At 37.0% G+C, this 22022-nt stretch overlaps 3 protein-coding genes across 4 annotated transcripts; all 3 read right to left on the bottom strand.

The window, feature by feature from the left end:
* On the bottom strand, positions 347 to 5433 carry LOC18792972. Of its 2 annotated transcripts, none has more exons than XM_020554306.1 (4): positions 5076 to 5433; positions 3952 to 4723; positions 1645 to 3263; positions 347 to 1008 (listed from the first exon to the last, which is right to left on the bottom strand). In XM_020554306.1, the coding sequence occupies exons 2-4, from the start codon at positions 4646 to 4648 to the stop codon at positions 949 to 951; spliced, it is 2376 nt and encodes a 791-aa protein (XP_020409895.1). In that variant the 5' UTR covers positions 4649 to 4723; positions 5076 to 5433; the 3' UTR covers positions 347 to 948. The 2 variants fall into 2 exon arrangements, with proteins under 2 accessions (XP_020409895.1, XP_020409894.1); XM_020554305.1 differs by having other exon boundaries at positions 3952 to 4652; positions 5076 to 5432.
* On the bottom strand, positions 8045 to 14785 carry LOC18793721 (ankyrin repeat-containing protein ITN1). The gene is made up of 3 exons (XM_007226563.2): positions 14669 to 14785; positions 13951 to 14507; positions 8045 to 8647 (listed from the first exon to the last, which is right to left on the bottom strand). The coding sequence occupies exons 1-3, from the start codon at positions 14694 to 14696 to the stop codon at positions 8045 to 8047; spliced, it is 1188 nt and encodes a 395-aa protein (XP_007226625.2). The 5' UTR covers positions 14697 to 14785.
* On the bottom strand, positions 16328 to 21486 carry LOC18789847 (serine/threonine-protein phosphatase 6 regulatory ankyrin repeat subunit A). Its single transcript, XM_020556056.1, has 7 exons — positions 20988 to 21486; positions 20636 to 20785; positions 20209 to 20322; positions 20022 to 20126; positions 19048 to 19158; positions 18121 to 18713; positions 16328 to 17184 (listed from the first exon to the last, which is right to left on the bottom strand). Exons 1-7 carry the CDS (start codon positions 21484 to 21486, stop codon positions 16579 to 16581), a joined length of 2178 nt encoding a protein of 725 aa, XP_020411645.1. The 3' UTR covers positions 16328 to 16578.

Here is a 22022-nt window from a genome sequence, read left to right as displayed (position 1 = left end):
CAAGTGATTAAAACGATATATAGTTTCATCCGATAGTTAAGATGGTATTTCATCCGATAATTAAGATGGTATTCTTCTCCATCAAGGTTGTGTTCGATTCTTCCTCCTCAATTATCAAAAATAAAAATCATGATATGTCTATATCAATTCATCACTTGGCCAAGTTAGTTTCCTAAGAAAACCTTCTGCTGAACGAAGTTCGTGATGTCAACAGATCAGAGATTATAAAGTTTTGTTTGTCGTGTGGTGTGGGGACTGGGCCGGGCAGGCTTCCAACAGTATACATAGCATCAAAAGCCGTTAAACAATCTGTTACACAGTAATTAACTGAAAAGCAGAAGGCAAATAAATAAATAGTATCCATCTGAAAAGCGAAAAATATAAAAGTCGAACAGGTTCCTTGTTTGTTTCTCGTCTCCTGAAAAAAACGAAAAGCAGGGTTTTCTGCATCAAATTATAAATCCCAACACAAACCAAAACTGATGCTTCGACACTTGGGGCAGCCTTTGCCTTGTTTTGGAGAGAAAAAAACTAGTCATGGGACACTTGCATTTATAAATAAAGCTATCACCCAGCTGACCCAAGATAAAGGGAACTATTATGATGGAATATTACTTTTCAAATGGAACCTACAGTGCTTTAACATGGCCAAAATCATAATCTTATACCATCAAGAAGAAACTAATGTATTCTTTAATCACCATTATCCAGCCACCTCCTGTTTGTTACAGACTCCCATGAAAGGGGATCCTGCATTACTTATTGGATGTTCTCTATTTATGCGTCAAGTGAAAACTAGGTAACCAGCCAGAAGAAACATTTAGGTAGGAGTGTTGCTAAGCTGAAAGCGCTTCCCTGCATTGTCTGAAAGTCAACATAACCAGCTTCCCATCAAAATTACCAGCTTCCCAGCTCTGTTACTTATATGAGAGTACAGCTCCCGCCCTTTTAAGTACTTCTATGCACTTGTAGAGGTAAAGTTCGCCATCGTCTTTTCTTGGACATAACCTGAAAATTTAGTTTTCAGCAGTCAGCAACAGCCATTCATGTAAAAGAGACGGTAAAATGGCGATCACTAAAATCTATGTAATCTGATAATATGATAAGGATTAACTTTTCACATATGCGCACAAACACATGCAAAAAGAAGAAAAAATTATGACATGAAGGTCCACAAAAACTCCTCATCAATGACCCATTCTTTTTCCAGCCTCTCATTATTTATCCATGCTACCATCAAACGATACCCTTGCCTCAATTCTAATTTTCAGCAAAAAGCAATATTAAGCAACACCTACGCAGGTACACCTCTTTCTCCAGCCTCTCATCATCTATCATCAAACCACTCCCTTGTAATATTTTAATTTGCAACAGAGCACTTATAAGCAAGACCTACAATGCTACACCAGAAGAGCTAATTACAATTTACAATCTCTAGCAACTGGACAAAAGCCAGCAACATAAATGCAGCCAGCTGGCTAAGTATGCCACAGACGAATATCATTTAAGATATTACTAGATACTAGTTAACAGAAGAAACAAGGGTAAACAAAATAAAATAGTAAATAATAATGTATGCCACATATTTATTGGGAACAACATAGTCAATGCAGAGAGAAAAGAATGCAAATTCTGACAATTCACCTTAGATAGTGGAGGCAGCATTCCAGCCTGGCACTCGGCCTTTCCCGGCTCAGTTAACTGCTGAATCTCTCGAAGCTGGCTTGCTATATCTTCCAAAAGTTGCAGCTGAATTCTTTCCCTTTCTCTGTGCCCCACTGAGAAGTTGAGCTTCTCTCTTCCCTCTTGCACAATCCTTAACCTTTCCCTAAGCCGCTCGACTTCATTATCAATTTTAAATCTTTCATAATCAATTGCAGACATGGAATTTCTCCGCATATCAGAAGGTAAAGATCTGCCTCGAGGGCAACCCATTGTTAGCAATACACTAGCTGTGTCTGAACTAACTCTCTGGATTTTACGCTGAGTTTTCAACCCAGTTGTAGTTGGAATATCGCATTTTCCAGAAATGTCTAAGGTAGCATTCGCTGGTAGCTGTTCACTTTTCTCAGCACTCATTTCATTACACAGATGAGACTTGTCATCAATAACATGAACATCGAGAACACCAGCCTGTGTATTAAACACTGTGCTACGTGGATCTTTGCTTCCCTCATCCTGGTTGTTCCCATGCTTGTCTATATTATCATTATTGTACAGAATAGAAGTCCTATTTTCAGTACCAATCCCAGATGTCTTTGAAGCCAACCCTTCACGTATGTTAGTGCTACCAGCTAAATTGAGTTCCTGCTCAATGGGAGGTACAATATTTTTATGCAAACCCAGTCCCTGGGGATTAGGTGACTGGCTGTGTTGTTGATATACCTCTAGCCTCTGGACATATTTTCCTTGAGAAACTGGTTTCTCATCCATAGACACCACTCCTTTTTCTTGAAACTCATGACTGATATCATCAGTACTATCTAAGAAATGTGGGTGGCTGTCAACGCTTGGATGCAAATGCATGTCAACCTGCTTCAAAGAGTCAACATCTCCCTCCAAGTCCGGAATTGGTAGTTCGTTTCCAAAAGTAAGAGTAAGATTTTTTATCTCAGTTGATGGAACCTCATAATCTGGAGAACTATGTTTCATTTCCAGCTTTGGCTCCTCAGTGATGGATTCACTCGCCCACTGCAGCATGGGTACCTGATCCTCACTTGAACGCAGTGCAGGCTTTTGTGCTTGTGTAGTAGCCACATCATGCATGTCAAAATCCACTTGATCTTCTCCAAAAAATATTTGCCTGAATTCTTCAACTTCCTTCACCAAGAAATGCTTTTCCCTCTCCCTCCTAACTAAGATCTCTTTGAGAATGTTCATTTCCTCAGCATCGTAAGCAGATTTTTCCTCTATCATCCTTTGATATTGCCTTGCCTCCATTTCTATTGATGCCTTCTCCTCTTGCAGGCGCAATATCATGGCCATGGCCTCATCTGCAGCAGTAGCAGCAGCACTTCTCTCCTTCTCCAGTTCAAGATAGAGAGCAGCACGAGTAGCGTGCTCTTCTTCAAGAGCCTGTTCCAGTACTCTAACAGTAGTTGTCTCATTACTGTCAAAACCTAGCTTCTCTCCTGCATTGCACCCAGAATCTTCAACAACTGATCCATCCTTACCCGTCGGTTTAGTTTCATCCATAGATTCTTTAAACTCAGGACGTGAAACGCTATCCGGCGAACTAATATATGTAGGAGCTTCAGTGCAATCTAAAAGTACACAAGCATCCACAGAACAAAAAGAAGGCAATATTAGCATAACATGTCCAGAAATAAAGCAATGATATCAGTCTGCAAGATCTTACATATCATTTCAAAATAGTTTCCACAAATATGTGTGAAATTTGGCTGAAGGAAAACACCTCAAAACTCAATCTTGAAAGGTAATATCTCAGAGTAAATCTATAGTTTAGAACTAAGATCCAATTCAATATTTATGAATTTCCTACTACGAAGCAAATGTCTCATACTGTTTCTTTTTTGGAAAAAAAAAAATGTAAGAGATGTTAGTTTCTAAAAAAGAAATGTAACAAATATCTCTTCAAATGTTTGAAAACATAACAAAAATGGCATAAGGTTCAATTCTACCACATTATTCCTGCCATGGGCATCAAGAAAAGCATGGAACCATAAATGTCCATTTCGTTCACATGCTATACGTGGCAACCACTTTGTTATAAACAATATTGTTTTAGTAATAAAATAAAAGTACCAACTGTTTTCCCCCTTTGTCATCTCTCTAAAAGGTACTACTTATGAAGTCTACGCAGGCAATTCAGCATTAATTTACTGGCTCTAAACAATGCCTTAGAAGTACATTATAAGAAAGCAATTGGCACCAGAAAACCTAAAACAGCATTACAACTCAATAGTCAGCTTTCGATTAAATGACTATCACCTCCTGAATTGACAAGAACTTCAGTAACCTCATTCCCCATTTTACTAATGCTGGAAGGAGATGTAGAAATGTCCCCTGCATCTGAGTAGAAAACGTCATATGATGAAACTGATACTGGATTTCCATAATCAACAGAGCCCCCTCTGCGGCGGCGGCGGCGGCGAAGTCTCGGCCTTCGACCTGAAACCTTCTTTGGCTTAAGTTCAAAATGTTGTTCCTTTCCAGTTTCCAAGTTTGCTACACCAAACTCAACACTCTGGTCATTCTCGGCAACTGAATCACTCTCAACCATATCTAGCAACCTCCTTTCTGACAATGAGCTACATGACGCTTCACCTTCAAACTCAAAATGCCCATTCTCATAATATGTCTCATCTACGAACTTGGACTTAGAATTGATATTTGAGTTTTCAGACCATAGTACATCAAAAGGGAACTTGCTCTTCACTGCCCATTGAACTGCAGAGATTTTCTCACATGGGACATCCGCAAATTGCCTTTGAAAGCAGTGACTTTTCCTGGGGGTCCCAAAAAACCCATCACAAGGGCATGGCAGACACAATCCAAACACACTCACAAATTTGGAGGTAAAAAAGGCAACAGCTGCGGCACAAAGTAAAAGATAGGCTATTGCAAGATCAAGAAATGCACCCACTAGCTCGTTAAACCTCCACGAATGTATCATTTGGCATGTCATTTTCCTGAAAAATCATTTATCACTGATGCAGCTAACCAAACCAAACAATTGAACCTCTGCTCGAACACCGAAACACTAATTCAATAGAAAATGAAAATAAAAATAAAAATTTTGGTATGTTTCCGATATCATTTAGCACACAATGAACAATAATGAACCAAAGAAATTAAAATATATCAGAGGTTTGGATCTTGAATCTACCACCATTCAAATGACCTAATCAAACTCCAAATTTCAGTGCTTTCCAAGAAAATTCAAACAATTCTTAATACCCTAAAAAAAAGAGGAAAAAATCAAACAAACAACAGACAATATAATATAATATAGACTACAGAGAGTGAGATGCAAACAATAATATCAATCAAACATGAACACGATTGGAGTAACAACAAGCAACAGAAAGCTATGGAGAGTTATTTTGACTCACCGAATTGAGTGAACGATTTTTGCACTCTGAAACTTTCTTTTTCTTCCTAATTTTGTGGAATGAGAGAGAACGGTTTTATCTTTAATGAGTCTGCGTGCCGTTAAGGGATGAAGGTGAAGGCGTTGAGGAAATGGACAGGCTTGGCCGCTTCGGGCAGCTCCCGGGGGCGATACGGCGCCATCTTCTGCCACCGACTTCTCTCATCTTAATCCGGTCGAATCACACGTTATGATTTTGTCACTACTGTATATGTAGGAGCTTCGGATTTACTCTGATGAACTGATTTCAAGCACGTTATGATTTTGTTATGATCTCCTCCTGTAACACTAAATTTCCTATAATGGTGCGCTTTTATTTTCCACGAAAAGAAAATTGATGGTATTTTGTATCAGTTTATTAAAAAAAATGGGGAAATGAAGAAAAACCCCAAAATACACCACCACCCAAAAACAACCCAGTGTATATTTTATAATAAATTGAGCTTATATCCATAAAATTCATTTAAAATCACCTACTATTCTTTCCTTTAATTTTTTATTTAAAATACCCAATTTTTTCAAATAATACACAATGAATAGGATCCAACTAAGCAAGTTACTTAATATAACTTAAAATCTGATTTATTGTATTTTTGGGATTCCAAAATTACCCCTATTTATAAGTTAATGTATTATAAGGGGTGTAACTAATGACACCCGTTGAATTTGGAAAGATCTCCAAATAGTTGTAATGGATGTAAGAACTAATTTAGAAACTTATTTGAAATTAAATATTAAATTCCACATTAAAATATTAGTAATCTATTTTAGAATTAATGGTGTTTTCCTTCTATGAATTACCACTAGTAATCTATTTAAAGTATTAGTAACTTAAATTCAACATTAAATTTAGAAATTAATGTTGTTTTCTTTTTATGAATTATACTACCAGTATTCTTTTTTATTATAGTTTTATGAATAATAGTGTATATTCTAATTAAAATAATTTGATAATCTATTTATTGTTTTGTTTTAAAAATATTTTTTTTAATGAACCTATTTTTTCTCCAAATATTGTACCTTCTTTTTTTTTTTTTCTTTATTACTTGTTTTATGAAATATAATTTGATCATATTTTTATGTTTGTTTTATGAAAACAATTTTTTTAATGAGCCTATTTTTTCCCTCAAAATAATGTACCTATTTTTTTTTCCCCTAATAATGTACCTAGTAAAACAATTTACCTAGTTTTTCTCCAAATATTGTACTTATTTTTTTTCTTTATTACTTGTTTTATGAAAAATAATTTGGTCATCTTTTTATTATTTTTTTTATCAAACCAATTTTTTTTATTTAAATGAGCCTATTTTTTCTCTCAAAATAATGTACCTATTTTTTTTTCTTCTAATAATGTTCCTAGTGAAACAATTTACCTAGTATAATGAACCTATTTTTTCCGCTAAATTTTGTATCTATTTTTTTCTCTAAATAATGTACCTATTTTTTTCCCCTCTAATAATGTATACCTAGTAAAACAATTTACCTAGCATAATGAACTTATTTTTTTCTTCTAAATAATGTACTTATTTTTAATTTATAAAAAATGTGCATAAATTTCAATTATACAACGTACCTATTTTTTATAAATTATTGTGCACCTATTTTTAATTTATGAAAAATGTACGAAGATTTCAATTACAAAGTAACTGACCTATTTTTTTAATTTTTTTTGGTAAATAATTTATCTATATTTTTATGCGTATATATTTATGTTTATATTTTTCATATGTACATTATTGGATATGTAATTTACATATTTTTTTTATTTGCAATTTTAAGGGGCCATATGTTAGAGGGAATGGCAACCAAAAGAAATGGGGTGATTGATATGCTATTAATAGGGAGTTTTAATTACAATTATGGCAGTTAATGAAATGCATGGAATAAATTATAAATAAAATATGAAATCTGATGGCAAGGATGTAAAAACATAAGAATACTATGACCTCTTATATCCTACTTATCATTTAAGTTTGAAATTGGGTTTTACACATAGATTTATAGAATGATGGGCGCATGTCTAGAAAATAGAAATTGTAAGGACCTATATTGGACAAGCCCAAGGCTTATTTTTTGATATACCCTATGAAAGTGTATTTAAGTCTCACTTTATCTCCTGAAACTCATTTTGTCTCACTTTACCCCATTTTTCAGCTAGTGTGTGCCTTGGGGTCACACACTAGCAAGGCTTGTGGTCGCTTGAGACCTCCACGGTTGATTTGCCGGCTGCCATGGGGTCACTTGACCCCATTTGTCCCTCTATGCATTCACCCCGAGGGGGAGGGGTGGGTGGTGGCTCTGGCTAAGGCGATGGTTGGGTGGTGGTTGGATGTCAAAGTTGAGGTTGTGGCGGCGGGAATGGGGAATATCTTTTTTTGTAATGGTTATAACAATGTTTTGTGTTTTGCTATCTCAATGACACGTGAAAAAGTTATCTCATATGTCATTGTTTTATTAATCGGGGATAACAAAAAGTGGTATCCCCGTTGCATGAGAGTATCTCTCGGATGGGTGGGGTGGGTCGGAGAAGGAGACATTTTGTTTTTTGTTATCTTTAACCCATGTATACAAAAAGACTAAAATATCCCTACAACGTTATCAATTTTAACAGAATTTTGGATAGAGTTAACTGTAAAGGGGCAAAATGGAACAACAAACTTGAATCAAAGGGATGAAATGAGTCATTTGAACTTTCAAGGGCAAAGTGAAATATGTTCTTCAAATAAGTTTATTTAGAATGAATAGGTTTTACATTATATGACTTGCTTTTTAATTAGGAAAAACACTTCTTACGCATAAACCTCACCCCAGTCTGGAAACAAATTTCAAACACCACACTAAAACCAATACTTGTTTCAACAACAAAAATACACACACACAACACAAACACTATTTGTAGCGCCAATAAGCCAATACATGATCGAGTCCTTGTTACTCCATGTAGGTCTGTTGTGGAACCTCTCTGGCGATTCCCTGTACGAGATCATAGTAGAGGGGCAGTTGGGCAAGAGCGAATATTGTGATCGGAATGCAAGTTGTTGCATATAGTGGATATGCCACGTGTCTCAGTTGTTGATTAAGGAGAAACGTATGCCCTGTGCAGAATGAGACTAACGCGGAAGCTATAGATGCGAAGAGTGATGTTAAACCCAGCAAAAGTTTCCGAGGCAAGCTGATGGAAAATTCTCCTACTTTGAATCGAGACGTAATAATCGAAAAAAAGAGGGCCAGGGCAGTTAATGACAAGCAAAGAGAAAGCAGCGATGAGATGGTGAAGGCATTGAATGCTGGCTTGTCTTCTAAAACCGGTGAACCAGTTTTATCATTTAGTCCACCTGGTACAGTTGCTGATGTTGCAAATGAAACTGTTGCAATGAGCGCAGCAACCACAGAGCATGATTCGGAAGTTTTGGCGAGCCAATAACTGCCTTCTTTTCGAAGATCTTTGTGTGAAGTTGTGAAGATCTCCTGTGGTATCTCCTCTTTTTCGTTGCGGACAACAGATGAACAAGGTGGCATGGAGTTTTTGACAACCTGCATGCATGCATCATAGAGAGATTTAACTCTAGAAAGTTTAATACTCATGAGATTGTATCTGCCAAACATTTTGAAATTTAAACAATTAATGTGTGAGTAGTCAACAAATTAAATTTTAATGGGTACTTTTGGAATATGAAAAGCACAAGAAATCAAAATTTAAGCTTAATTAGGTAACTTGGTGAGTTGGATCTTAGTCACTTGGTTTTACTTACAATAAATTAGGTTTTCTCATAAAAAAAAAATTAAGATGAGGGGTTGTAGTTAAGAAAACATTAGTTTGAAGCGGAAAAGCGACATTTACTATCAACTTTTTACTATGTACAGTACGCTTAAAAGATCGATCAAGTTGAATGACCTTAGTTGTTTGAGCCGAGTTTGACAAGATATTAATTAAAGATTAAGAATCAAAGCCTAGGTTACCTAGTGATGATAGATCGATGAATGTTGAGATATCACCAAAATCCCTATAGTTTAGGTTGATTGATTTACAATTGATTCTGTATATTTGTTGCCTTAGTAGTACAGCTGACTTCTTGTATTTGCTCCTTGATGATTTCCTTAATTCTAGGATCACCACTGTATAAATATGATTGATGTTGTAATAAGAAAGTATGCTGGTTGAATCAAAACATCAGCCTATTCCTTTTTTTACATGGTATCAGAGCAGGGATCCCAACCCTAGCTCTCTTTTCTGCATAGCCGTCCCTCTTTCTCTATCATGGCTGACGACTCAACCAAAAAACATTCTTCCAAGGATGGAAGCACTAACGATACTTCCAGTCCTTTTTTTATTCATCATTCAGACCATCCAGGAATGGTCATCGTTTCCAAGCTTTTGAATGGAGATAACTATGGGACATGGTGTCGTTCCATCAAGATCTCTCTGAGTGCCAAGAATAAACTTGGTTTTGTCGATGGATCTGTCAAAAGACCATCAGTGGAGACTGATCCAGAAGGTTTTTCCCTATGGCGGCGCTGCAATGACATGGTCCTATCTTGGATCCTGAACTCACTCGAACAAGATATAGCCGATAGCGTGATTTATTCAGACACAGCCCATGATATCTGGCAAAACCTTGAGGAACGTTTCTCCCAAAGCAACGCACCCAGGATTTTCCAAATCCAGCGTGACATAGCTTCACTTACTCAAGATCAGATGACCGTCGCTGCGTACTACACAAAGTTGAAAGGTCTCTGGGATGAATTAGCATCGTACAACAATGTCTCTCCTTGTAGCTGTGGGGCAATGAAGACTCTTGCTGAACAAGAAGAACGAAACAAAATTATGCAGTTTCTCATGGGACTCAACGAGTCCTATGCTGTGGCTCGTGGACAAATATTGCTCATGCAACCCTTGCCTGCATTTCGCAAGACATATTCCCTAATTTCCCAAGAAGAGAAACAACGGGAATTGGGATCCTCCCGACCCGTTGTAGAGACTGCGGCCATGGCGGTTCGACAGAGTCAAAGAACTTCCAATCCACATCGTAAGCCTCTCCATTGCTCACACTGTGACGTTGACCATCACACTGTTGAGACATGCTGGAAACTGAATGGTTACCCCCCAGGCCACCGCCTCCATAAGTCCAAGAAAGCTAATGGGAATGGCAATCGTGACAAGCATGGGGCTGCATCCTTCTCGGCTAACCATGTGACTTCTAGTCCCACCTTGCAAGAATTACAGGCTGCTGTACCTAATCTTTCTGAGACACAATACCAACAAATGCTTTCCATGATGAATGAGAAGATGAATGACCAGGGACCGTCCCAGGCAAACGCTGCTGCTCTGTCATCAGGTTTGTCAAGGTCGAGTTTGCCTTTACATCAATGGATAATCGATAGTGGGGCAACCGATCACATCACTTCATCTTCGCATTCACTTACTTCTAAATGCTCAAATTCTTCAATGCCACCTGTTGTCTTGCCTAGCGGTGAAAAGGCTCCTATCTCTTCTACTGGGACTTTATCTTTAAATTCACAAGTTCATTTACGAGATGTTTTACATATCCCTTCTTTCAAGGTCAATCTTATGTCTGTAAGCAAACTTACAAAAGGATTGAATTGTTCAGTAACTTTTTTTCCTACTGGGTGCATTTTGCAGGACTTGGCTACGAAGATGACGATTGGTTTGGGTAAACAAAGTGGGGGTCTCTATCACCTTGTGGCGTTGGGTTCTGCAACCTCAGATTCCAAACCTTATTCTCCCATACCTCCATCTTCCTGCAGTCTTGTCACCACCTCTACCCATCTATGGCATCGGCGTTTGGGCCATTTATCTTCATCTCGTTTACAATTCATGGCTAAAACTCTGTTACATTTTCCATTTCATTCAAATAATATTTGTGATGTTTGTCCATTGGCCAAACAAACTCGTTTACCTTTCAATACTAGTTCTATTTCAACTACGAAGCCTTTTTCTCTTATTCATTGTGACATTTGGGGGCCTTATAAAATTGCCTCCCTTTCTGGGGCACGTTACTTTTTAACAGTGGTTGATGATTATTCACGGTTCACTTGGATTTTTCTCATGCACCATAAAAGTGAAACACAGAGTCTACTTAAGTCCTTTTTTTCTTTTATTCAAACCCAATTTCATTCTCACGTGCAAAACATCCGTGCGGATAATGGGGGAGAGTTTATTTCTATGCGTGCTTTTTTCAAGGATAATGGGATCATTTTTCAACACTCTTGTGTTTCCACACCACAACAAAATGGTGTCGTGGAACGCAAGCATCGGCATATTCTTGAGACGGCTAGGGCATTACGTTTTCAAGCTCATCTCCCACTCCATTTTTGGGGTGAATGTGTGCTCACAGCCACTTATTTAATCAATAGATTCCCTACACCTATTCTTTCACACAAAACCCCATATGAGATGCTATATGCTAAGCCTCCTTCTTATTCACACATGAGAGTTTTTGGTAGTCTCGCTTATGCAACTTCTATCAACCCATCTCATAAATTTGCTTCCCGTGCCAAGAGATGTATTTTCATTGGCTACCCCATTGGACAAAAGGCTTATAAATTATATGACCTTGATACTCACAAACTCTTCACTAGTAGAGATGTCATTTTCCATGAGGATTCTTTCCCACATCAATCACTGGCACACCAATCTTCCACCACAACAACATCTGTCTTACCTATTCCTATTTATGATACGCCACTTAGCCCATCACCTAGCCAAGATATCAACAACCAAGATACCACCAATCCAGATACACCAACACCCCCTTTTCCAAATCATGACCCGCCTATCACCCTAGAGCCACAATTGCCAATTTCTTCTCCACCACCAGTTTCCGCACCACCTTTGAGACAATCTCATCGCCATAAGACACCTTCTGTTCTTCTCAAAGATTATGTTTGTTCACAGGTGACGATGCCCCCACATGACCCTATGTCATCTTCCTCGCCAAGTCATCTTAAAGGTACTCGTTATCCTTTTTGTAATTATTTGTCTTACCGGCGCTATTCACCGTCACATCTCTCTTTTATTGCCAACATTAGTAGAAGCATGGAACCCCATTCTTTTGCAGAGGCAGCCCTTGATCCTCATTGGAAAGAAGCCATGGATTCGGAACTACAGGCTTTAGAGTCCAATCACACTTGGACCATTACCACTCTTCCTCCTGGCAAAGAACCCATTGGTTGCAAATGGGTCTATAAAATCAAGCATCGCTCAGACGGATCCATTGAGCGTTATAAGGCTCGTTTGGTGGCTAAAGGGTACACCCAGACAGAGGGCATTGACTATCACGACACTTTCTCTCCCACAGCAAAAATGGTTACTGTTCGGTGCATTCTTTCTCTTGCCGCTGCCCAAAATTGGTCACTTCAACAACTTGACGTGCACAATGCTTTTCTTCATGGGGATCTCCATGAGGAAATCTATATGTCTCTGCCTCCTGGTTGTCGGCGACAAGGGGAGAATTTGGTATGTCGCCTCAACAAGTCTCTATATGGTTTAAAACAAGCATCTCGACAGTGGTTTGCAAAGTTTTCAGAAGCCATACAAGCTGCAGGCTACACCCAATCCAAAGCTGATTATTCACTCTTTACTTGCAAAAATGGGAAGTCTTTTACAGCTCTCTTAATTTATGTCGATGACATTCTGATTACAGGAAATAATGTAGCTGCGATTAATTCTCTCAAACAGTTTTTGCACACTCGATTCCGAATCAAAGACCTTGGTGATTTGAAGTATTTTTTAGGGATTGAAGTGTCCCGTTCCAAGCAAGGTATATGCATCTCCCAGAGGAAATACACCTTGGAGATTCTCAAAGATGCAGGTATTTTGGGAGCACGACCAGTAAGTTTTCCCATGGAACAAAACATCAAGCTCTCAAATGAAGGGGAGATACTCAAGGACCCGGCCAAGTATAGAAGACTCGTGGGACGTTTAATCTACTTGACGATCACACGGCCCGATATCACATATGGTGTACATGTGCTCAGCAGGTTTATGCATGAGCCACGCATCCCACATATGGATGTAGCGGTTCGAATCTTGAGATACCTTAAAAACACTCCAGGCCAAGGAATACTCTTTCCAACACAAGATGACTTAAAGTTGAAGGCGTTTTGTGATTCTGATTGGGCGGGGTGTCCGACGACTCGTAGGTCGACCACAGGTTACTGTGTGTTTCTAGGAAACTCGTTGATCTCTTGGAGGACAAAGAGACAGAAGACTGTATCTCTCTCTTCAGCGGAAGCTGAATATAGAGCCATGGCTAGCACATGTTGTGAGCTCTCTTGGTTGCGGTGTCTATTACAAGACTTGCAACTAACACATTCAGAACCAGTCACACTACATTGCGACAACCAAGCTGCATTACATATAGCTGCTAATCCTGTTTTTCACGAAAGAACAAGGCATATTGAGATGGATTGCCATTTCATCAGAGACAAGATCCAAGATGGTTCAATAGTTACAAAACATGTTTCTTCCTCACAACAGGTGGCGGACATCCTGACAAAGCCTTTAGGAAAAGAAGGATTTTCAACAATACTGTGCAAGTTGGGAGTTCTTGACATCCACTCTCCAACTTGAGGGGGAGTGTTGAGATATCACCAAAATCCCTATAGTTTAGGTTGATTGATTTACAATTGATTCTGTATATTTGTTGCCTTAGTAGTACAGCTGACTTCTTGTATTTGCTCCTTGATGATTTCCTTAATTCTAGGATCACCACTGTATAAATATGATTGATGTTGTAATAAGAAAGTATGCTGGTTGAATCAAAACATCAGCCTATTCCTTTTTTTACAATGAATATCAGTTGCAGTGTACATACCATATACCACTTGAGTTCCCATTGCATTTGCAGTGCCGCACCTGGAGTATGCCATGGCCGATAACTTCCATATTTAGCAGCAAGATGCAATGCATTGTTGCCTTTGATGTCCACCTGACGTAACAAGCTTGCGATTGATTTCTCTTTCTTCATCAGCAGTAACTTGAGAACATGGGATTGCCTGTTCTCAATTGCCAGGAGCGCAACATTCTTGTTTTCTGAGTCCACATCGTGAATAGCCACTGGAAATTTTTTTAGGATTTTCTCCACCATTTCGCTCACTCCCATCTTTGCTGCAATTAATATTGGTGTCATCAGCTGCCTTTTCATTTTCTTATCTCCCACGGTTTTGTCCTTCTTCCTCTTCGTATCTAATTCGGGCTTCTCTAATTCGGGAGGTTTAGGAACTTGTGTCATTTTTGATTCATCTGTTGGTCGAGTTTCTTTGGGATTTTGTGCATACATGTATGAAGTATGGTCAAGCAATTTATTCATGACCTGAGTGGCCCATTTATGTTTCCTTTTGTCTTGGTGGATTTTCTGTATGCTCGAAATTCCTAGAAACACAAATGACATTTGTCAATTAAAAGCACTCTATAGATATGTCCAATTGATTTTTCTCTATTACATTAATTTTCTTTCAATTAGAACGATGCTTTTTATTTTATATATGGCCAAGTTTATTGGTATAAATAAACGAAAGTGTAAATGTATTCACCCAAAAATCCTCGCAGAAAACGATACATCTCTACCAAAGCCTCCGTGATTAAGTAGCAAATTGTAACAAATGATGCATAAATATAATTGGGATGCCTTTGTCTCCCCTGTTCCTCTCGTTGGTTTGTACCTGCAGTTGGAAAAAGTGGAAGGAAAACAATGCTAAAATAATGAGCATCCAAAGGACATATTTTTATCAACGTATTGACTCTTACAAGATGCACTTGGTGCAGTTGGGGATATATTTGTGGTGAATTGGCTCTCAATTTGGATATAAAATTGGAAGCATGATTCAAGTCTGGTACATTACAGTTTTTGGAGGACCGGCAACTCCTCATCAGTTTTTGTCGCAGTGTGAGTGACAATCAGTCTAGGTAATTGACTAGTTGCCTTGCTACTTTGGGGTCTAATTGTAACATAAGTCCTATTACCCAACTTACCTTGCATTGAGCTGTTTTTTTTTTTTTTTTGCTTATGTGCTTCTGTTTAGGTTTATTTTCTCTATTTAAGAGATGTATTTTACAGTTTAAGGGTTGTTTTCCATAGAAAACATCATGAATAACACCATTCATGAGAAGTGATAAGGTTCACTAAGTTCAAAGGACATTATGGTTACCCAACTTACCTTGCATTGAGCTGCTCTTTTGTTGGGGATTCTCTGCATCTTCCTTTTTATTTCCTCTCTTAGCTAGACTTAGAGAAGAACATATCCTATTTCCCCATGATTTAGCTGGAAATGGAGAAACTATATTATATTAGACTTGTGGTGACGAAAAAGCAACGTATAAATTGAATAAGTGACTAGCACTCACTTAATGCTTGAGATTCAGAACCCGTATTGTCGATATTCCTTTCTTTTTGGCCGCGGGGATAAATATTTTTGTTACCTTCTTGCCCTTTTAGCTCTTCAACAATCAAAAACCGGACACATGAAATGTAAAAACTTATTCGGACAGAAGTACAATTGCAAGGTATAGAGTAATTAACCAAGGTCCCTACAGTTGCAAGGTATAGAGTAATTAACCAAGGTCCCTACAATTGCAAGATATAGAGTATACTTGTATTTTCTACTTCGTCCCTCCTAACTTTACAATTTTAGCTCCGTCCCTGAATTTATTGATTGTATGGAATACTTTTATTAGAGACTGAGTTTTTCTTCTGGAAACATGAATATAATACCCTTATAATGATCAAACAACTATATATATTTTTATTTTCTCTTCAAAAAACAAGTACATGTATGATGTATGCATACTTAAAAAGATCATATCATCATAGTTCTCTTTTTTAATAATTTTGTCCCCTGAAAGCCTAGTAATTACCAAGTGAGACATGAAACTGCCAAGTGCAACTGCATTAGCATTGTATTACATGAATTAAACATCCAAACACCAAAAAATAAAAAATAAAATCGATAGAGATATTCTTACATTGGTATATGAGAAGATCCAACAGTGTAAGGCGGCCACTGCTTTTGAATGCTGATGGAGTATTGGCGAGAATATGCATGGGAGATAAGCCACTATGATTAATATTATTAACAAGTTCTGGGTGCCACAGAATGATCTGGAATGCCAAATCTATATATTTAAAAAGGAAATTAATAATAAAATATGATATTCAGTTAAAATATATATATATATATATATATAAAAGAAGTAATAATAATCTATTTGTACCACTCCGGAAACAATAATAATCTATTGGTTTTACATCATATGACTTGGTTTTAATTGGGGCACACTTCTTACAAAAGCCTCACCTCACTCCGGAAACAAATTTCAAACCACACACTCAAACCAATTAATACTTGTTTCCTCAGAAGAAAAAACACACACACACACACACACTTTGAAAAACACAATTTATTTATAGCGCCAAATAGATGATCGAGTCCCACTTAATTAGTGTCTACATTCCTTTGTAGCTGCGCTGTGGAACCTTGCTGAAGATGACCCTTATGAGATCGTAGTAGAGGGACAACTGGGCAAGAGCAAAAATGGTAACCGGCAAGCAAGTCGCTGCATATAATGGATATGCCACATATCTGAGTTGTCGATCAAGGAGAAAAATATGGCCAGTACAGAATGAGACTAACACGGCAGCTATGGATGCGAAGAGTGATGTTAAACCCAGCAAAAGTTTCCGGGGCAAGCTGATGGAATAATCATGCGCTTCGTATCGAGACGTAATAATGGTTAGAAAGAAGACCAGGGCAGTTACTGACAAGCAGAGAGCAAGCAGTGATGAGATGGTGAAGGCATTGAATGCCGGCATGTCTTTGAAAACCGGTGAACCAGTTTTATCATCGAGTCCGCCGGGTACAGATGCTGATGTTGCGAAGGCAACTGTTGCAATGAGCGCAGCAACCACAGAGCATGATTCGGAGGTTTTGACGAGCCAATTACTGCCTTCTTGTCGAAGATCTTTGTGTGAAGTTGTGAAGACCTCCTGTGGCATCTGACCTTCTTTGTTGTAGCGAACAGATGAACGAGGTGGCATGGAATTTTTGACAAACTGCATCCATGCACAATAAAATTTGGAGCATTTAAAACTTTATTCAAAGATTGATATCTGTTCAATTAATGACCTTCTCAGTGATATATATATATATATATATATATATATATATATAAGTCCTGATGTTTTGGACTGCATGGATTCAAGATATTTGTAGTCACTCACCGTTGAATGTAAGTTCACTCACTATTGCACTCCTTTTAATAAATTTTTTTGAACCATTAAATTAATATCCAACGCTGGGTGACCACAATCTCTTAGACTTATGTGATTCAAGAGATCGAAACTGATATATTCCTTTTTAATAAGGGATTCCTTAAATAATTTTATTCGAAGGACACCCATTAGGGTCCCTTAGAACATCTACAATCATGATCCCTATTTTTTAGTTAAAATTTAGGTAAAAACACACAAAAGTTGTTTTAGGAGCTCCCTATAAAATTTGAACTCCAATCATACTCCCTAATTTAGAGAGTCATCAATACTATAATTATTTTTTAATTCAATATAATTGGTTCATCTCCATACAAAAAAATATTAAAAAAATATTTGCATTAATTAAAAGTTTAAAATCTGCAATCATGACAAAGCAACATTAAATTATAGGGAGCCACTAGGAGTCTTTTCTATCTTCTCAGATTTAGGAGCTCCTAGAGTTTTCCCTATTTTAGGAGGTGGATAGGAAGCATGGTTAGAGTTGTATTTTTTCAATTCCTCCCTAAAATTTGTCTAAGGGGGTGTTTTTAGGGAGTCCATTATGGATGCTTTTAAGAATATTTTTTCAACAATCAAAACCGTCTATTTTCCAAATCTTCATTCATAGATCAAATCATGCAAATTGAAAATCATTAAGGCATATAATTGGGATCAATAAAATAGACAAACACGGTGCTTCATTAAAACAAATAAAATTATTGTTAGATATATACGCACCGTGTACCACTTGAGTTCCCACTGCATTTGTAGTGCGGCACCAGGAGTAAGCCATGGCCGATGACTTCCACATTTAGCAGCAAGATGCAATGCATTGTTACCATTGTTGTCCACCCGACGTAACAATCTTGTGATTTCTTTCTTCCTGTCCAGTAGTAAACTGTAAACATGGGGTTGCCTGTTCTCGACTGCCAACAGTGCAACATTCTTGTTTTCTGAGTCCACATCCTCAATAGCCACTGGAAATTTTTCTAGGATTGTTTCCACCATTTCCTTCACTCCCATCTTTGCTGCAATTAATATTGGTGTCTTCTTATCTTCCAATTTATTATCTTTGTCCTTCTTCTTCTCTTCCAATTTGTCATTCTTCTTATCTTCCGTATCGTCTTTCTTCTCTGTATGACTTGGCTCCTCCGGATCCACTTTGGTAGGATCAGGAACATCTCCAAATTTATCTTTATCTTCTGGAGTTTCTCCAGTACTTTGTATGACTTTCTTGTATAAATTGCTATGCTTAACCAATTCATTCATGACCTGAGTAGCCCATATATGTCGCCTTTTCTCGTCGAGGATTTTATCTATGCTCCAAATTGCTAGAAATACAAATGATGACATTCTAATTAAAAACAACTTTAGCATGCCTGAGGGGGTTTCAAACAAATATGTGCAATTGATTTTTCTTAATGACATGATTTTCTTTCAATTGGCTCCTTAAAATTGAAGAGGAACTCCTCCTAAGACAAATGGGATTTTGACCCTTTTTTTTTTCCTTCAAATTCTTTTAATTTTCTTTGTTTTGGAATTTGCCAAGTGTCAAAATTCCATTTTCTTTGAGGATAAGCTCCTTCTTAGTTTTAAGAAGCCAAACGTCGCTCATAAATGAAAGTATAAATTAACGAATTCACCACAAAGTTTGATAGTACTGACTGCTTCGCGGAGAACCATTGATCACGTCCAAGGCAGCTGTGATTAAGTTGAAAAACTTAACACATGAGGAGTAAATATAATTGGGATGACTTTCTTCTCGTTGGTTCATGCCTACCATTTGAAAAAAAGGAAGGAAAACAATGCTAAAAAAGTTGCACATATTGAAATTAATGGGCATCCAAAAGTCAGTCTTAAACATTTTATCAATGTATTCGTAATGTCTTATAATTGAGTTACTGACCTTGACAAGATGCACTTTGTGCAGTTGTGATCACATAAAATTTTAAGGCATAAATATTCAGAGTTTTTATATTCAATTTCAATTTCAAGATTATCATGGAGTAAACGAAAATACAGATTCGAGGATGAGTTTTTTCTGACTAGGGGAGTTTAATATAGGGAAAATCAAGGGATTCTCATTATTACTGCTAAAATTTAATGTTACTTATTTATTTTCATGTTTACTTATTAGACGAAGAAATTATAACCACTTGAAATTGAGAGAGATATGATGAAAGGGGAGGATAAGAGGGAGGAGTAATAAAAACAATTTCAAATAGATTTCAATTTTTAGTTTTTGTTTTCACTTTTGTTACTCCTCCTTCCCATCCTCTCCTCATGTTTTGTCTCAATCCCATCTCCACTCTCATTCTCACTCTTTTACTTCTATACTCCAGCACAAAAAATGAAAACTTAAAACTATAATTTAAATGGTTATCAAACGGGCCCTTAATTATCAGTTTTCAATTTTTTTATAAAAAAAAAATGAAAAATGAAAACATATTTGGTAATTGATTTTGTTCTTTGTTTTCAAAATAGTGAAAATGAAATTTTTTTTTGATTGCGTGCTTATGTTTAGGTTTATTTTCTCTGTTTAAGAGATGTATTTTACAGTTTAAGGGTGGAGACACCATCCATGAGAAGTGATAAGGTTCACTTCAAGTTCAAAGGACATTATAGTTACCCAACTTTACCTGACATTGAGCTGTTCTCTTGTTGGGAATTCTCTACATCTTCTTTTTTATTTCCTCTCTTAGCTAGACATAGAGAAGAGCACATCCTATTTCCCCATGATTTAGCTAGAAATGGAGAAACAATGTTATATTAGAATTGTGGTGATGAAAAAGCAACGTATAAATTGGATAAGTGACGAGCACTCACTTAATGCTTGATGAGATTCAGAACCCGTATCGATGGTATTTCTTCCTCTTTTCTCGAGGGGACAAATACTATTTTCGTCCTTTTTTCCCCCTGTTAGCTCTTCAACAATCAAACCTGATAAATGAAATGTAAAAACTTATTTGGACAGAAGTACAGTTGCAAGATATACCAAGGTCTCTACAGTTGCAAGATATAGAGTATACTTGTATTTTCTATTTTGGCCTCTCAATTTTACAATTCTAAAAAGGTCATATCATCATAGTTCTCTTTTTAGATAATTTTGTCCCAAGTAAGCCTAGTAATTACCAAGTGAGACATGAAACTGCCAAGTGCAAATGCATTAGCATTGTATTACATGAATTAAACATCCAAAAGCTTGATCATAGACCAAAAAATAAAAAAATAAAATCGATAGCGGTAATCTTACATTGGTATATGAGACGATCCAACGGTCTAAGGCGGCTACTGCTTTTGAATGCTGATGGAGTATTGGCTAGAATATGCAGGGGAGAGAAGCCACTCTGATTAATATAATTGACAAGTTCTGGGTGCCACAGAAGGATCTTGAATGCCAAACCTATATATTTAAAAAGGAAATTAATAATAAAAATTAATATTAAGTTATAATATATATATATTTAAAAAGTAATAATAATGCTATTTGTGTCATATTTATTGATCATTTTGTTGAAATAAATCCCATCAATTTAAGATGTGGTCAACAATATGATGGTACAAATAGCAACACTCTTGAAGAAGTGGGTAGGCCACACACTTACTGAAGTATTCACCGGACATAGCTGCATGGAGAATGGTATCACCATTCCTTGCTCTAAATGAATAGCATCTTTCATCATCACAGTGACTATGAAGGCAACGAAAAACTTTCTCATGCCCGTTAAGAGCTGCCAAGAAGAGAGGAGTCTCATTCTTATTGTTGCGAGAAGACACGAGTTTGCGGTCTTTGGTGGCCATTGCATGACACGTTACCACATCCCCCACTTCAGCAGCTAAATGGAGAGGTGTGTTGCCTTTCTTGTTTTTTATTTGCAATATCTTGGATACATTTTCTTTAATGACCTCCAGCAAAGCCCGCACAACTTCTGTTTCGCCATCGAAAGCAGCGATATGTAGAGCAGTGTCCCCCATTTTGGTGATACACAAATCATGAACATTCTCTGATGATCTATAGGCCCCCACAACGTTTCCCCACTGGCCTTTCATGGCATTATCGAACAGGTACTCCACTTCCCCCCCTCTATCCACCACTCTCTCCATGTCTGGCCTCTTGCACTAGCTAGTCTAATGATTACGTGATATATATATATATATATATATATAGAGCAAAGAAAGCGTTTGTGACGCCACTGTAGAAAATTGTTATATATACACATATACATTCATTAATAGTGTTTTTTTTTTTTATAATAAAGTTTACTTTTAAAGATAAAAATTGATTATTTTAGTGTTTTTATTCAAACCTCAGTGTTCATCCATTTATCCTTCATTAGAGTTAAGTGACTAGTAAGATATTTACAATTTTACTTTTTTTTGTTTTGTTTTTTGTTTTTGTTTTTGTTGTTGCAAGAATGATGTTTAAAGGGAGGCTCTAAAAAATAGATATATAGTTTGCATCATGAAATCACATTGCGCTATATATTAAGTTATAGTGGTGCATGAATTTGAAATTTGTTTTATACAATATTGTTCACTATTACTTATGTTATGCTGATGGAGTAGAGGTTAATTATGTCCAATTAACTAACTTTGGTTAATAACTAATTTCTATTTTTTTTTTTCTAGAAGCATCTGCT

This window comes from Prunus persica, chromosome G1 (assembly GCF_000346465.2).
Source record: "Prunus persica cultivar Lovell chromosome G1, Prunus_persica_NCBIv2, whole genome shotgun sequence".
NCBI classification, from domain to species: domain Eukaryota; kingdom Viridiplantae; phylum Streptophyta; class Magnoliopsida; order Rosales; family Rosaceae; genus Prunus; species Prunus persica.
Note: the sequence above shows the minus strand (reverse complement) of the source record. Positions and strands in the feature narration are given on the sequence as shown.